General features: G+C 47.1%; 1 protein-coding gene across 2 annotated transcripts in view; it reads left to right on the forward strand.

The window, feature by feature from the left end:
- Nucleotides 1-15,352, forward strand: part of FAM222A (family with sequence similarity 222 member A) — an 84,145-nt gene extending 68,793 nt beyond the window's left edge. For both annotated transcript variants that reach the window (XM_053363842.1, XM_053363841.1), the window contains one exon: nucleotides 12,109-15,352. In XM_053363842.1, coding sequence (XP_053219817.1) covers nucleotides 12,117-13,397 — 1,281 coding nt within the window. In that variant the 5' untranslated portion in view covers nucleotides 12,109-12,116 and the 3' untranslated portion in view covers nucleotides 13,398-15,352. The remainder of the gene's footprint in view (nucleotides 1-12,108) is intronic.
- Nucleotides 15,353-17,694: the final 2,342 nt, after the last annotated feature.

Here is a 17,694-nt window from a genome sequence, read left to right on the forward strand (position 1 = left end):
GTGAGCTCTTGGGAGAGATCGTACAGAGAGCTTGGCTCCTCTGGGGCTGTAGGCAATGTCTCTTTTGTGTTGTTTGCTCTGCCCAACAGAGCAGGGATACTGAGGCATAACAACTTCTTCACACGGCACATCATTAGACTATGGAACTCCCTCCCACAGGAAGTGGGGATGGCCACCAACTTGGTTGGCTTTGAAAGAGGATTAGGCAAAAATCACGGAGGAGGAGAGGGCTCCGGAAGGCTATTAGCCAGGGTGGTCATGGTTTGCTTCCAGGGTCCGAGGCAGTTGCTGGAAGCCATGGGAGGCGAGAGTGTTGCTCTTGCTTGCAGGATTCCCATAGAGAATGGGCTGCTGGCCTCATCCAGCAGGTGCTCTTCTGATGTTCAGGCCAGGGGCCCACCAACTCCAGCATCCTGTTCTCACAGGTGCCTGAGGGAAGCCTGCAAAGAGGACCCGGGCACAAGAGCGCTCTCCCCTCCGGCGCTGCTGCCTCTGACGATGGAGGCAGAACATAGCCATTGTGGCCAGTAGCCCAGAATCCAAACAAGCACCAGGTGCGTGTCGGGAAAGTGCAGAATGCAATTGCCTGAGAATCTCCACTTGCCTTACCTGAAGAGAAGACAGTTCTTGCCCTTTTAGGGGTTGGGAAGGTTTGCTTGGATGCCTGTGGGCAATGCCTGCTGAGAAGGAAGGGGGGCAGCGGTCAAGGGGTGGGACTTCACTGCCATGCCTTCCTCCTCCCATGGGATGGCGGCAGCGGCATCCTGCTACTGCTAATTGTTGCTTGTAATTATCTTTGTACCCTTAATGTGCATTGTGACAAGAAGACCTCAAGGAGGTTACTGTGTTTGGATTTTGACATTGGAAAAGCAGTCGAGAGATGGGAGGAGACGAGGTCAGGAGGAGGGTTCGAGTTCAGCGCAGTGGTGCATGCTGAAGATTATTTGCAAATAAGGGATGCAAGATGGCAAGCTTCTCCAGCCAGGTGCCCCCCAGATGTCGGCCCCAGCCAATCTGACCATGCTCCCACTGTGAGGACTTTGGCATGTGCCCACAGGAGCTAACTCCTAGGGGCCGAGGTCCCTTCACCCCCCCAAAAAAAAAAAATTGAGGGGGCCAGCCACCCCCCAGTTAATAGGCATTGTCATTCAAACGGTGTGCGTGTGACGTGTCATATTATGTGGGTTAGGGCTTACCTGAACACCCCCCCCCAATATTTTATTCAAGCTGGCACCCCTGTGTGTGTCCAAAGACTTCAAGGAAAAGGTGGCTTGGAGGATGAGAGGGAGGTGGATCTCTGTGATCAGATCAGCCTCTCTTTCCTGCTCCCTGGCCCTCCCTACCACAGTCCACAAGCACATGGGCTGGTGTGGTGCAGTCCTGGGAAAGGCCAGGCTTCAAATCCGTCCTCAGCCATGAAGCCCACTGGGCCTCTCTCAGCCTGAGCTACCTTGCTGTGCAGATAAAACGGGGGGGGGGGACCATGTACCTAGAGCACCCTGAGCTTCTTGGAAGCAATTGCTTTTTATATCGGTTCTGGAGGTTTTGCTGAACATGATCAGAAGGGACCAGTTGGTGTTTTTTTTTTAATAAATGTTTATTAAGGTTTTACAAAACAAAGAATTCATCATTTCACATAGATCATTCCATCAATTAAAACCCACAGAAAAATCAAAAAACAAAAATATATAACAAAAAAAGAAAAATAGAAAAAAGAAAAATCCACTTTAAACAGTTACAAAATTCCTTATCCCTCTGTCCTGACCTCCTCACATCTCCCTTTTTTGTGTTCCTCTTTATTCCAATCTGATTCAGCAAATTCAAACCCATCTTCAAACCATGCTTACAAATTATGTTTTTCTAATTATTATGTCCCAAGTTTTCATTATCTTAGCCCATTCCTCATCTTATATACTAAGACATAATTTTATTCTGTTCATAACCCCCTTCTCCTTTTTGAAAATTTACTTTTCATTCACATTTAACCAAATCCCACATGCCCTGTTACCTTCACTTCCCACATCATGTTAACACTCAAACATTTTGCAATATTTTTGTAAATAGTCCTTAAACATTTTCCAGTCCTGTTCCATCAATTCTTCTCCCTGGTCCCGGATTCTGCCAGTCATTTCAGCCATCTCCATGTAGTCGATCACTTGCATCTGCCATTCTTCCACGGTGGGTAGATCTTGTGTCTTCCAGTACTTGGCGAGAAGTATTCTTGCTGCTGTTGTTGCATACATAAAAAATATTCTGTCTTTCTTTGGCACCCGTTGGCCAACTATGCCCAAAAGGAAGGCCTCTGGTTTCTTGGGAAAGGTAAATTTAAATACCTTCTTCAGTTCATTATATATCATTTCCCAGTAAGCCTTGACCCTTGGGCATGTCCACCAAAGGTGAAAGAATGTTCCCTCAGCTTCTTTACATTTCCAGCACTTGTTGTCAGGCAGGTGATAAATTTTTGCAAGCTTAACTGGGGTCATGTACCACCTGTAAATCATTTTCATAATATTCTCCTTTAAGGCAATGCATGCCGTAAACTTCATACCGGTGGTCCACAACTGCTCCCAGTCAGCAAACATAATGTTATGACCTATGTCCTGCGCCCATTTAATCATTGCTGATTTAACCGTTTCATCCTGTGTATTCCATTTCAACAGCAAGTTATACATCTTTGACAAAATCTTAGTTTTTGGTTCTAACAGTTCTGTTTCCAATTTTGATTTCTCCACCTGGAAGCCAATTTTTTTGTCCAAATTGTAGGCCTCTCTTATTTGATAATAATGAAGCCAATCTCGCACTTTGTCTTTTAATTTCTCAAAACTCTGCAGTTTCAATCTGTCACCTTCTTGTTCCAAAATTTCCCAATATTTTGGCCATTTGGCCTCCATATTGAGCTTTTTCTGAGACTTAGCTTCCATAGGTGACAACCACCTTGGGGTTTTACTTTCCAGCAAATCTTTATATCTTGTCCAGACACTAAACAGAGATTTCCTGACAATATGGTTTTTAAATGCCTTATGTGCTTTAACCTTGTCGTACCACAAATATGCATGCCACCCAAAAACATTATTGAAACCTTCTAAATCCAAAATGTCCGTGTTCTCAAGAAGCAGCCAGTCTTTTAACCAGCAGAATGCTGCTGATTCATAGTACAATTTAAGGTCTGGCAGGGCAAATCCACCTCTTTCTTTTACATCAGTTAAAATTTTAAACTTTATTCTGGGTTTCTTGCCCTGCCAGACAAATCTAGAAATATCTCTCTGCCACTTCTTGAAACAATCCATCTTGTCTAAAATTTGCAAAGATTGAAACAAAAATAACATTTTTGGCAAAACATTCATCTTTATAGCTGCGATTCGACCCAACAAGGAAAGCTTCAAATTAGACCAAATTTCTAAGTCTTTTTTAACTTCTGACCAACATTTCTCATAATTATCTTTAAATAAGTTCAAATTTTTCGCAGTCATATTAATCCCTAGGTATTTCACTTTCTTAACCACAGTTAAACCTGTTTCATTCTGAAACCTGTCCTTTTCTATTGGAGTTAAGTTCTTCTCTAATACTTTAGTTTTTGACTTATTTAATCTAAATCCTGCCACATGACCAAATTCTTTAATCAATTCCAAAGCTCTTTTCATACTAGATTCCGGCTCCTGTAGAGTCAAAACCAAATCATCTGCAAAGGCTTTCAATTTATATTGTTTGGCTCCGACCTGTATTCCTTTAATAGACCGGTCCCTTCTGATCATGTTCAGCAGCACCTCCAGGACCGAAATAAATAATAATGGAGAGATAGGGCAGCCCTGACGTGTTCCTTTTTCTATCATAAAATCTTCAGTCACCACATTATTTACAATCAATTTTGCTTTTTGTTCTGAATAGATTGCTCCTATACCATTTTCGAACCCCTGTCCCACTCCCATCCCTTTAAGATTTTTCTTCATAAAACTCCAAGAAATATTATCAAAGGCTTTCTCCGCATCAATAAAAACTAACACTGCTTTCGTATTAATATTCGTTTGCAACAACTCCAAAATGTCAATTATATTCCTTGTATTGTCAGATAAGTGTCTACCTGGAAGAAAGCCTGCCTGGTCCTTATGTATTACTTCACCTAATACTTTTTTAAGCCTGTTGGCTAAAATATCTGCAAAGATTTTGTAATCCACATTTAAAAGGGAGATGGGACGGTAGTTCTTTAGTTGTGTCTTTTCAGCTTCTGTCTTGGGTATCAATGTGATGTATGCTTCTTTCCACGTTTCAGGCGCAGAAGGGACCAGTTGGTTAAAGGTATACAGGTTGGAGCTAGACAGTGCAAACTGAGAGCATTTGCAGATGACTTAGTATTGACTTTACAGGAGCCAGAATCTAGTACTAAAAGGGTTTTAGAACTGATTCAAGAATTTGGTCAGGTCGCTGGGTTTAAACTGAATAAGTTAAAAACCAAGGTTTTAGAGAAAAACTTAACACAAACCGAGAAAGAGAGGTTTCAGAATATGACAGGTTTAACAGTGGTCAAGAAAGTTAAATACCTGGGGATCAATATGACAGCAAAAAATGGGAACTTATTTAAAGATAACTATGAAAAATGCTGGGGTGAAGTGAAAAAAGATCTAGAAATATGGTCAAATTTGAAACTTTCTTTGCTGGGCCATATTGCAGCTATAAAAATGAATGTATTGCCGAGAATGCTGTTTTTGTTTCAGGCACTGCAAATTGTGGACAAGATGGATTGTTTCAAGAAGTGGCAGAGAGATATTTCAAGATTTGTCTGGCAGGGCAAGAAGCCTAGAATAAAATTTAAAATATTAACGGATGCAAAGAAAAGAGGCGGATTTGCCCTGCCAGACTTTAAACTTTATTATGAATCAGCAGCTTTCTGCTGGTTGAAAGAATGGCTACTTCTTGAAAACACAGACATTTTGGATTTGGAAGGTTTTAATAATGTATTTGGATGGCATGCATATCTGTGGTATGATAAGGTCAAAGTGCATAAAGCATTTAAAAACCATATTGTTAGGAAAGCATTGTTTAATGTTTGGATAAGGTATAAGGATCTATTGGAAAATAAAACCCCAAGGTGGCTGTCACCGATGGAAGCGAAAGCTCGGAAAAAGCTCAATATGGAGGCTAAATGGCCAAAATATTGGGAAATTTTGGAACAAGGTGGAGATAGATTAAAATTGCAGAGTTTTGAGAAACTAAAAAACAAAGTGCGAGATTGGCTCCATTATTATCAGATAATGGAGGCATATAATCTGGACAAGAAAATTGGATTCCAGGTGGAAAAATCAAAATTAGAAACAGAACTATTAGAACCCAAAATTAAGAATTTGTCAAGGATGTATAACTTGCTGTTGAAATGGAATACTCAGGATGAAATGGTTAAATCTGCTATGATAAAATGGGCACAAGATGTTGGACATAATATTATGTTCGCTGACTGGGAACAGTTGTGGAACACCGGTATGAAATTTACGGCATGTAATGCCTTAAGAGAGAATATTATGAAAATGATTTATAGGTGGTACATGACCCCGGTCAAGCTTGCAAAAATTTACCATTTGCCCGATAATAAATGTTGGAAATGTAAAGAAAATGAAGGCACATTCTTTCACCTTTGGTGGACGTGCCCAAGGATTAAGGCTTTCTGGGAGACGATATATAATGAATTGAAAAATGTATTCAAATATACCTTCTTGAAGAAACCAGAGGCCTTTCTTCTGGGCATAGTTGACCAATCCTCACAGAGAGCGGTCAGGGTGAAGACACCAAGATGTGTCTTGCCTTGGAGGCCTCCAAAGGCTCCGAGGGTCCCCGGCTCCGTTCCCAAAGGCAGGTGCTGCTGGGCGGGCCAAGGTGCAGGTGTTGGCTCCTGGCTTTGGAGGGGCCCTTGAGCAGAATGCTCAGCCTCCTCTGCAGCAGATGCCTGGCCATGCCCGCCCTTGGCGCCAGCCCTGCAAGGTGGGCCCCTCAGCAGCTGTCCAGGTGCTGCAAGCGGCTCTCCCACGAAATCATATAATCATAGACCGGTGGAGTTGGAAGAGACCCCACGGGTCATCTGCTCCAACTATTTGTCTTGAGCTTAAGGCACTGATAATGAGGAAGGCCGTCTCTGAATATGGGCGACGTGTTCACTTATCACGGTTAATAACAGACTCCTCCTCCAAGAAAGAGGTCTGCCTCTCCTCTTTTGAGAGGGGCCAGGGGATGCCTGCTCACAAGCAAGTCGTAGGGTCGTCAAACATTCCTTGCTATTGCCTCCCAGAACCTGGTGCTCTTATTTATCTATCTATTTCGGAAGATTAATGCACTTAAAGCCATTTCCAAAGAGAATAAAACAAGAAAATTAGCAGTAAAAACAAAACATTTGAAAGATAGAATCAGCAATAAACTAAAAATAGATTAAAAGATACATCAGCATTCTACATGTCTGGGTGGGTTTATCTAAACAAGGATGTTATTTAGCAGGCTCTGAAAAGAGTTCAGCGAAGGCAGGGAGTTCCAAAGTGTGTGGCTGCTGCCACACTAGAAGATTGATTTCTAACAAATTGGGAACGTGTGTTATGTGGCACCTCAGATCAAAGTGGGCATATTCGGGGTAAGGCAATCTTGCAGGTAAACTGATCCCCAGTTGTTAAGGGCTTCACATTTTAATAGTAGCCCCTTGCACTGGGCCCAGGGGCACATTGGCAACCAGTGCAGCTCTCTGAGTGCAGGTGTTGTACACAGACAGGATTTAGCTTCTCATTCCATGCTAAGAGCTGCCAAGAGACAGAGGAAGTTGCTGGTTCTGAGTCAGACCCTCAGTTGTTCTGCTGTGTTGTATTGGGTGTTTTTTCTTCTTCTAATATATGTTTATTGGTTTTTTTCAAAATGGCAACAAACAATAACAAAGAAGCAGAGGACAAGGACTGTGTGGAGCACATTATTGAAGTTGGAATAAAATGAACAGAAGGTTCAGGACACTTGTGCAGACGTCATAATAAAATAGATTCTGCTAAGGGACATTGGGCTGCCCTGCATGATGACATTTGCGGAGAGAAAGACAGTGGAAATGTGTCCCTGTTAATTCTCTTCAACCTCCAAGCGGTTTTCAGTACAGTCAACCATGGTATCCTTCTGGAGCGACTCTCCAAACTAGGGGTGGCTGGCATCGCTTTGCGGTGGTTCCAGTCCTACTTGGGTGGTTGTTCCCAGGCGGTGTTTCTTGGAGAATGCTTTTCAGCCCCGTGGAACCTTCAATGTAGGGTTCCGCAGGGCTCAATCCTATCCCCCATGTTGTTTAACTTCTACATGAAACCGCTGGGTGGGGTTATCCGGAGGTTTGGAGTACGTTGTCAGCAGTATGCTGATGACACTCAGCTCTGTTTCTCCTTTACATCTGCAGTGGAAGTGCTGGACCAGTGTCTTGCCTCGGTCATGGACTGGATGAGAGCCAACAAAGTGAAGCTCAATCCAGATAAGACGGAGGCACTGTTAGTGGGTGGTTCCCTAGACCAGATGGGTGGGAGATCGCTTGCTCTTGATGGGGTTACACTTACTCTGAAGGAGCAGGTTCGTAGCTTGGGGGTCCTCCTGGATCCTTGAGACTCAGGTGGCCTCAGTGGCCCGGAGTGCCTTCCATCAGCTTCGGCTGGTGGCCCAGCTACGCCCCTATCTGGACAGGGACAGCCTAACTACTGTTCTCTATGTTCTGGTAACCTCAAGGTTAGATTACTGAAATGCGTTACAAGTAGGGCTGCCTCTGAAGACGTTTCGGAAACTTCAGATGGAGCATAAATTTGGTGGCCAGGTTGCTCACCAGAGGAAGACGGTTTGAGCACATTACACCAATCCTGGTCCAACTGCACTGGCTACCAATTAGTTTCCGGGTCCAATTCAAAGTGCTGGTTTTGACCTATAAAGCCTTAAACAGCTCAGGACTGCAAGACCTCAAGGACCGGCTCTCTCCATATAACTGACCTGGACCCTGAGATCCTCCTCTTCCACAAGAGGTCCGGAGGGTGGCAACATGAGAACAGGACCTTTTCTGCAGTGGCTCCCCGTCTGTGGAATGCTCTCCCCAGGGAGACTCTGGTGCCTTCATTATACACCTTTAGGCGCCTGGCAAAAACGTTCCTCTTTAACCAGGCCTTTGGCTGATTGGCACCCAATGCCCTTTTAAATGTGTTATGGGAGCGGGGGTTATTGGGTTGTTGTTGTTCTTCTTACTTATATTACGTATTTTGTGGGTTTTTTATCTTGTAACTTTATGGCTGGACAGTTTTATCCTAACGTATCTCCTTATATGTTTTGTTAACTCTGTTGTGTTCTAATCCATGTATACAGTGCAATTTTTCTATGCCAATAAAGGAGATTGATAGATAATTTTATGTTGTGAACTGCTCTGAGATCTACGGATGAAGGGTGGTGTGGAAATTTAATAAATGTAATAATTAAAATCATAAACAGAACATTAAAAACAAGCAAACCCACCATAGCACCTTGAATTGGCTACTCGTATTAAGTTGACACCACAGTTGACAGTCTGGGGCTCTTCTGGAGGGTCCTGGGCCTGTGTCCTAAATTTGTGTTTTACGAATTTAATAAACAATGGTGAAAATAGCCATAATTTTGGAAATCCGAGTCTCAGGTGCCCCATAGAGGTGGGTGTTGTTGGGGGCCTGTGCAGCACCTTCCTTTTACCTACAAAGTACAGGAACGTCAACCCTACAACGTCAAGAGGGCCTCATTTAAGAGTAACCTCTTAAAATCCTCCTTGTCTTTGTTGCATGCTCAGACAAGGCAGTATTCCACGTCCTCTCAATTCAACCCCCCCCCCCCGGTGGAGGCTTGTGCGCATGGCAGTGCAGACCTAGCAGCTTCTTGCGAACAAGGATGGGGTATTATTGTTATCTTATTTTATTTATTTATATCCTGCCTTGTTCCCAACGGACTCAAGGCAGCTTATAGATAAAATCAAAACAGCTGGGAAAAACCACACAGGAATAGAATTAAAACTATATACACACGATCTGTTAAAACACTACAAATCATAACAATAGAAACATTGCAGCACCAATCCTTTCCTTAAAAACAGCCTAATCCTGAAAGTCTGTTGAAATAAGAAACTCCACAAGGAGGGAGCCAGTCAAACCTCTTCCAGGAGGGAGCTCCAAAGTCAGGGAGCAGCCACCACCGAGAAGGCCCTCTCCTGTTTCAGTCACTTTCAGTGGCCAGGGCAGTTAATCCTGGGTCCAGGGCCAGAGATGGGTTTCTTAGTACAGAAGGGGCCCCAGGGTTTTATGCAGGGGCCTTTGATACTCAGGGGATGCAAAACGGATGTGCAGAGCACTGAGCTGCCACCCTTTTCCAGGGACACCAGGAATTTACGTCATGCTTTAGAGCAGCTTCCCCCCTCCCTGGTGCTTTACAGATATGTTTGTCTCCTGCTGACTGGGGCTGAGGAGATGTTGGTGCAAACCATCTTCGAGGCGTGGCATTTGAGAAAGCCACTTAAAGTCCATGCTTCTGAGATGTTGCCAGCCAGAGCTTGAAGGCAGCAACTTTCCCCTGCTTTGATATCCCTGGTACCTGGTTTTTCTGAGGTAGGCTGCCTCGGAAGCAGAAGGCTTTATCCTTCGTTATCACAACTCATAGCTCTTGAGAGACCAAGAAGGTTGATCCTTCCCAAAGGATCCTGGGACAGTTGGCTGTGTAGATCAGTGGTGCCCAAAGAGGGGGGTGGGATTACCGGGGGGGGGGTGCTAAGAGGCAAGAGGGTGGCAGGGGGCACTGGAGGTGTAAATGGCTGTCAGGCTTGGAAAAGTTGCCATCACTGGATCAAGTTCATCAGTTTTCTTGATTTAGTTTCCATTGGATTTTCAGCAAATCCTTAGTGGGTTGTGCAGGCCACTGTTCTGAACAGGGGCTTTTTGTAGGATAGGGGGTGCTGGGGAGGAGTTTATGGAACCAGAAGCACGGGGGGGCTGGGGGGGGAAGGGAACCCCTGGTTCAAATGCAGCCGTGGATCTAGCTCATTCTTAGCTCTCCAGGTTAAAATGGATGAGCGTTTGGACACCCCCCCCCCCTATTTGGGCTTCCTGGTTTTCCTGGCTGTGGCAGCAGGGCACAGCTAGGGCGGATCTGCCGTCCTCAGAACAACAGCAGGACGTGGCATCACCCTGCGTGCAAAATGTGTGCTTGTCCACGTGCGCTTCACTTGAGCAGCTGCCCCTCCCCCAGTCCATTAATCGCAGGCTTCCATTAAAACCCACCGCAGCAGGTCGTTTGAGAAGCGAGGCGAATGGGTTCACTGGCCATTTCCCCATTACATTAATGTTATGGGCTTTTTACAGGTGTCTTAAATAGACATTGTTATTAACGAGTCTATTAAGTCAATTAAAACCCAGTCCTTTGAGCTGGATTTAATGTAGCCACTGGGAGAGATTGGGGGGAGGGGGCTAGAGGTATTTTTGGTTTCCTGCCATGGTGTAAGGAGCAGCCGGCCATTGTAGTTTCTTTCTGCTCCTCTGCTGCCTTCCTTCCTTCCTTCCCTCCCTCCCTCCTTCCCTCCTTCCTTCCTTTCTTGTGTCGTGTCTCACATCCGTCTTTGGAGATATGCCTCTCCATTCCTGGGAACCAACTTTTCATTTTCATTATTATTATTACTGTTATATATTGCATATATATCGCACCTTTTTCTCCAAGGAGCTCAGGGTGGCCTGCATAGGACTCCCCTCCTCGATCCCCATAAAAGCCCTGTGAGGTTGGTTAGGCGAAGAGGCCAAGCAAGGATTTGAACACATGGATCATGGAATACACACCTGCTTTTAAAACCCTCCGGCCTCTTGTGCCCTCGGGAGGGAGCCGGGAGCCGGGTGCCGAGGCAGAGCAGCAGCACAGGCCAGGAGGCCGGTGTGTCCCTCAGGTCTGCCTCCCTCCCTTGGCGAGCAGGAGACCGTCAAAGCCCCGAGAAAGACTGGGCATGTTGTTTTTAAATGACTTGGTAGCAGCTCTCCCCTTTTTCCGCCCTCTCCCAGAGGCAGCCCTTTCAAACACCTAATTTATTCCATCTATTAGATAGATTTTGTAGATTTAATCATTTTCACAGTTGGTGGCTCATTGGATACTCAAGATAAACTCCAAATGAAAGTATAATGGGAACGACAAATGAGTTTTTGCACCAGAAATAGCAGAAACTTGCTCAAGAAGGGAGTTTGAGAGGAGCAAAATATATATAATTTCTCCTTCCGCCCCCCCCCCGCCCCTTCTTGGCGCTGCCTTTTGCTGACTACAGTAGGTTACCACAGTTAATTTCGCCAGTTTTGTTCATCTGTAAAATTGCATAAAAGTGACATTTTTGTGCTCATTATAAGAAGTGCTGATTTATAGCTGGTAAATGGAATCCCCCTCCCTTTTGTGTGTGTGTGGAGCTCTCATAGTAGCGCAAAGCACCCATGAAATTGCTTGTATAATGTAGTTTAAATCCAATCTCCGAGAGAGATTCCCTCCCTCCCCCCTCCTTGGCTAAGGAGATGTTTCCTCTCCCCACACCAAGTTTATTTAGGCTGCTTGGAGAATGAAGGGGGGGGCGGGTCGTGTGTTTCTTTTGGTTGCTGTGGTCCATTTCAGAAGAGTGAGCCAGCTACTCATAGAAATGTGGAATTGGAAGGGACCCTGGGGGGCCATCTCCTCCCCCCCCTGGACCACCGGCCAGGCTGACGGGGGCTGGCGTGGTCTTCAGAAGGACGGATTTGCCGTATATGTAATACAAAAAGGGCAAAGCACATTAAAAGTATCTGGAGGTTTCAGTCCTTCCTGAAGTCACAAATTAGGCACAATCTTCTCCATTATCCCAGAGTGAGGGGCACCAAGCATCCAGCGTAAGATTTTGGGCTGTTTCCAGCTGAGTTGCAATAACTGTTTGAACTGATTCTTCTGACAATATGTTGACATTGGTATCATCCGAAAATATTTGGCAACGTTAATTTTTGACAAGCAATAGTTGGTTTACGGAGAGAATAAACCAATTTTGAAGGTGTTTTTTAAAAAAGCAGTTTATTCGCGAAATAAATAGGCGATTGCCCACTTAACGCTGCTGCCTGCCTTTTTGTGTCCTAGGTGAAGTCATGGCTCCCCTGCATTCCCCGCGATACCCCAGCCCAGCTGAACTGGACGCCTACGCGCAGAAAGTGGCCAACAGCCCCCTCACCATCAAGATCTTCCCCGCCAACATCAGGGTCCCACAGCACAAGCACCTTAACCGGACAGTGAACGGGTACGACACGACGGGGCAGCGCTACAGCCCCTACCCTGTGCACGCCAGCGGCTACCAGGGACTGCTGGCCATCGTGAAGGCTTCCTCCTCCTCCTCCTCCTCCAGCAAAGGCGTGGTGAAGAGCACGGAGGGCAAGCGGACTAAGATGTCCCCTGCCCACGTGGCCGTTGCCCCCTACCCTGTGACGAGCACTTTAGCCCCAGGCCCCTCCTGCGCAGCGCAGCTGGGCTACCACAGCAGCCAGAAGCAGATGGAGGCCCACGTGGCCCCCAACGTCACGGTAGCCACCTCGACGATCCCGCACGCTGGCAGGAGCCTGGCGCTGCCCCAGTCCAACCTGCCCTCCATCCAGAACATCATTTTCCAGATCAATCAGCAATGCCAGGCGCAGGCCAGCCAGCCGCTGTGCCAAGGGGTAGTGGTAGCTAACCCCAGCCCCGCCAAGCACGGCGCCGCCACCACCGCCGGATTTGCCACCATGGCGACGGTGGGTGCAGCCGTGGCGTACGCGGGTGCCGTGCTGCCTGACTGCCGCAAGGGGGCTGAGCTGGTGGCAGGCTCTCACCCGGGTGGTGGGCACCTTGGTGCCAAGGCCAGCCTCTACCCCGACGGCATGGACTACCTGCTCTGGCAGCAGCAGAAGCCGCAGCAGCAGCAGCTACGCATGTACAGTGCGGGCAGCGGGGGTGGGGGCGCCGTCAGCAAGTCCCCTGAGGTGTGCGCCGGGGTCCTGCGTGCCTATCCCATGACGGGCACGGCCGACAAGGTGAGCTCGTCCCCGTTGAACTGCGTGGGCATGCACGGGAACTTCTCAGTGGGGCAGTACTTTGCTCCCCCCTGGAACAGCATCCTGGTCACTCCCAACAGCGACTGCTACAACCCCCCGGAGCTGGCCAACGGGCACCGCGAGCTGGGCGTCCAGCCCTCGGACGGGCTGCCCAGCTTGCCCAGCAAGACGCTCTGCAATACCTCTGTCCTCAGCAGCAGCCTGCAGTCGCTGGAGTATCTCATCAACGACATCCACCCTCCGTGCATCAAGGAGCAGATGCTGGGCAAGGGCTACGAGACGGTCTCCGTGCCGCGGCTCCTGGACCACCAGCACGCCCACATCCGCCTGCCTGTCTACAGATAGGAGCCACCGGCACTCTGCTCTGAGCCCAGAGGGAAACCGCTTCAGCTACGGACCCCCCTTTCCCCCTGCTTTGCCCTCCCCAGCACCGCCAGGGCCCAGACGGCCGCGGCAAGCGGGGGCCCCGAGGAACGCAGGCAGAGGCAGGCAGCAGCATCCAGAGACTCGCTGGGATCATAGAGCTTCGGTTGTGCAACCGGCTGCCCTGGGATGGAGGAAATTGCTTGTCTATATAGCTCAGAAGTTTTTGTTTCTATTTCTTCAGAATGTGAACAGGGAGATGCTGTCCAATTTTGCTGCTAATCCAGGGAGATAAGGCTTCGCTCTGTGTGTGTGTGTGTGTGTGTGTGTGAGAGAGAGAGAGAGAGCGGGAGAGAGAGAGAGAGAGAGGGAGAGAGAGAGGGAGGGAAGGGGCGTGTGAGTATGAGTCTGTGACCAGTTGGATTTGCATGTGGAGGGGTCCCTTTCCTCTCTCCCAGAAAGAAGTTTCTGTCCTGTGCTGAGTTCAGGGGGGAGCTTTACGTGCATCACGGTGAGGGGGGGGGAGTGGATCGAGCCCCTTCCCCAGCCTGCTCCTAGGCATCCAGGTGGCTTAGTTGTGTAGCTTTGCCTACTTTCTAGTTGAAGTCTGTAACTTGCACTGTTTCGATTTAAAGCTAATAATTGGGGAAAAGTGTGAAGCCTATTTAAGGAAGGAAGAAGAAAACACTTGAAAAAAACTTGAAGAGACTTTTTTGTTTTGTTTTAGTTGAATCTACTGTACATTTCTGCGTTTGGCTGCTACACAACGGAGTCCCTCTGCCCTATGTCAGCATAGCCCTAGGTGATTTTTTAAAATTAAAACCTTACATTTTATTGTTATTGTTATTAATATTAATATTATTTTTAACGGCAATATTGCATTGCCTGTTTTTGTCTGGGAAGCCAGCCTATTCAGCCAGGAAGTTGTGCTAGAAAGAATGAGAGGCCATCTTGGAAGGATTCCCCCCCCCCAGCGCCCCCCCCCCCCGTTGGCCGTTCATTTTGACTATTTCTGTCTCTTTCAAGCCCACCTGTGTTGCACCTGCCTGCGGATGCACAATTTGAAAGGGCAGAGTGCAGGAAAGAAACTAATTTACCTCTGAAATGTCACAAGCAGAAGACTTGCTCCATTTTTGTTTCTCCCAAAAAGTTAATGGAATTGGACCCACAAGGGCCCACGTGACGTCATGCAATAGGTCCCCCTGCAGCTTGGCTTGTGGCTCGTGGTTTTTGCATTAGTTTGGACCCAGGTCTAAATCAGGTCAGAAGCATGGCTGGGCGGCGGGACAAGTGGGGTTCGTAAATGATTTCAGAAGAATTGGAGGTGAGCGTAGATTTCTCCTCAGTCCAGCCAGTGTCGTGTCCATTACACAACAACTCCTCGCCTCCACCTGCTCTGATCAAGTTGCAGGAGCCTTATGGGTTCTCAGGCAACACATGCGGTTTCGTTGTTGGCAGTGTCTACTGTTAGAGAGGCAGGTTGCAGCTGAGAGGAGTAGGACTAATCCCATTGAATGCATCCAGTGTGTTGTGTTTAGTTTTTCTTTCCAGCATATTTGCTTACTTTAATTTCCTTTTCTAAAAATTATCCAAAAATATTCCTTCTGCTCTTGTCATTCAACACATGTAATTTATGTTTTAATAAGTTTTATTCAAGGGCCCTGCTTTGCGGGAATCACAGAGGAGTTTCCTCCCTCCCCTCCCCACTGTTTAAAAGAAGGAGAAAATAAGAGTGGCCCAAAAGGGGTTGTGCTCTGAATCTAGAGGTACTGTGTCCTTAACCACCTGTTCCAGCACTAAGTGCATTTACAAATCTCTGAGAATGTGTTTTTTATATGAAAAAGTGACCATTATATTCTACTGTGAGAAGTGCATTGTGCACTATATTGTTTTAAAAATGAGAGAAAACAAAAAGTTGGAAAAAAAACAGCAAACGATGTCTCTGGATGTTGTCTTTCTTTTTTCTCTACCCCCCCACCCCCCCACCACCAAAAAGAAAATTAAACCTGGGCTTTCACTGGCTGTCTGGTTCTGGAATTTGCTTGTATACCTTTTGCTCTCCCTTCCTGTTTTTCAGTGGGCGGGGGGAGGAAGCAGGGCAAGTCACACGGAGGGGGGACCCCCTTGGCCCCCCTGGTGGGAGCGCCCTTGGCCACATGGAGTTCCTCCGTCCACAAAGGAAGTTTCCCACCCATTTCAGCAGAAGAAGCAGGCCTGCCTGGGTCTCCCTAGACGCACTTGGTGCTTGAGGAAGCATTGGGGAGCCCCACAGCCTCACCAAAGCACATGTGGCTCCCCAGATGGGGAGCAGACTGCTTCTGCCCTTACTGACCGCAGGGGAGAGCCAGATCACCCCAAGGAAGGGGGCTGAGGATGGGTCCTCTGTCAAACTTCTGGTGTGTCAGATTTCCCCCAGTGTGTCATTTTATTTGGAAATGAGTCTTCATAAGGAAGTGTTGGACTTTTGCAGGGAGGGTTTTTCTATAACTTGATTTATTGACATTCTGAAGATTCGTACGGCATAAGACATCACCCCTCATTTTTTAGTTTTGCTGTTCCCCTCATGTGCTCCCTCTCTCTAGTCATGCAAAATATTACCACACAATTTGGAAGCCATGTTTTCTTCAACATTTCCTAATCCCCTTCTCTTTCTTTGTGAGATTTTGCTTCTCTTAGCTGTGCCTTGCTTGATTCAGCATTGACCCCATAATTAAAACACTGATTTCCCTCATGTTTTGCTCCAGATAAGCTTGCATTGTACTCCTCAGAATAATGTGTAAATTAGAGGAAAGTGTCAACACTGAATGCTGAGCTACCTCTGCTAGTGCTGCCACCCCTGTTCATTGTTTTGATGAAAAAACAGAAAATAGATGGCGAATTCTTCAATGATAGAGGTCCGTCTACCACAGTTTTACCACACCAAGGAAAATTTTATAATGGTGAATCATTACAAAACAGTTTTCTCTCCCCCCTTGTGGTGTTATTTCCCTGTAGAAAATGATCCCCCAAACCCCTTTTTCCATTGACTTTGGGACATAGGGCGGCTTTTATTTATCTTCTGAAAGGATTAAGAGTCCAGGGCATTTCCTTGGCAACTGCAAAGGTCAATAGATAATTTATATGATGCATAAGAAGTGGAGCTTTTTGCCAAACAGCAGGACTCTCTATGCCGGCTCGTGAAGTGGGTTTTCAGATCCAGCTGGTGGTCTGGATATGCCCCCCCTCCAAAGACACACAGCCATGTCGTCCTCTTAAAAAAACCCTTGTGCTCCTTTTCTTAAGACAAAGACCACAAGCTTCCTCCCCACACCCCAAGACACTTTCTCTCTGAGGTGAATTTATCTCCTGTCAGGAAAAGCTGTGATGGAGGAATGTGGGTTTTTTTTGTCTTTTTGGGGGGGGGGGGGAATTGGCCAGCAGGCTCCTTCCTTCTTACTCCCTGCAGGGTCTGTCCTCTGGGGTTCCCAGGCAGCTGCAGCAGCGCCTTCTCCCTGCCATGACCCCATCCGCGGTGGGCGAGGGGGCAGATTACTGCCCCAAACAATGAGCTCCTTGCATTGGGGATAATAGTATTAAATGCCAAAGAGGTTTCGGCGCAGGGCTGCTATCACTCACGCCCTTGTCTTCCCCCTGATGCGGCATATGGTGCGCCATTATGTGGGCCTCTGGCCTCGCAGAAAAGCTTTTGCGCTTGGGAGGCTGGCAGGACTCTCGCTTTGAGGGCGAGACTTTCCCATACTGCCTCTCGCTTTTTCGTCCAGAGGAAGAAAGCGGCACCTCTTCCAAATAAAGACCTCAGATGGAAATGTGGCAGCACCTAAAAAGGGGTGGGGCGCTTCATGGTCTTTTAAACTGAAAAATGGGCCCTTGGCTGAAATGATGCGCAAAAGCCCCAGAGGTAATTTTGTTGAATCGGGGCTTCCGTGGCTGATCCTGAGAGGAGGGAGTCTGGTGCGCTCTCTTCATTTCTGTTTACTTGTTTTTATGCCGTGGCCTTGAAGTCATGGATGAAAATATGTGCTTGCTACCAGGCCCCTGGCATGGATGAAAATATGTGCTTGCTACCAGGAGAGGTAGGCTTTGTGTGATGTCTTCTCCTCTCCCCACATGAGCCTCCCAATTCCCAAGCGCTCCCCTTTCTTGGAAGAGGGGTGCTGCTGCTGCTGTTGGTTTGACTGCTCACACAAAGGTTATTCTATATCTGGGCAACGGCTGCGCCTGTGGGATGCTCCTCAAAATTGCCTCCATTTGTCTTTCCTTGCACACATAACAACCTGTC

Source organism: Podarcis raffonei, chromosome 13 (assembly GCF_027172205.1).
Source record: "Podarcis raffonei isolate rPodRaf1 chromosome 13, rPodRaf1.pri, whole genome shotgun sequence".
NCBI lineage: Eukaryota > Metazoa > Chordata > Lepidosauria > Squamata > Lacertidae > Podarcis > Podarcis raffonei.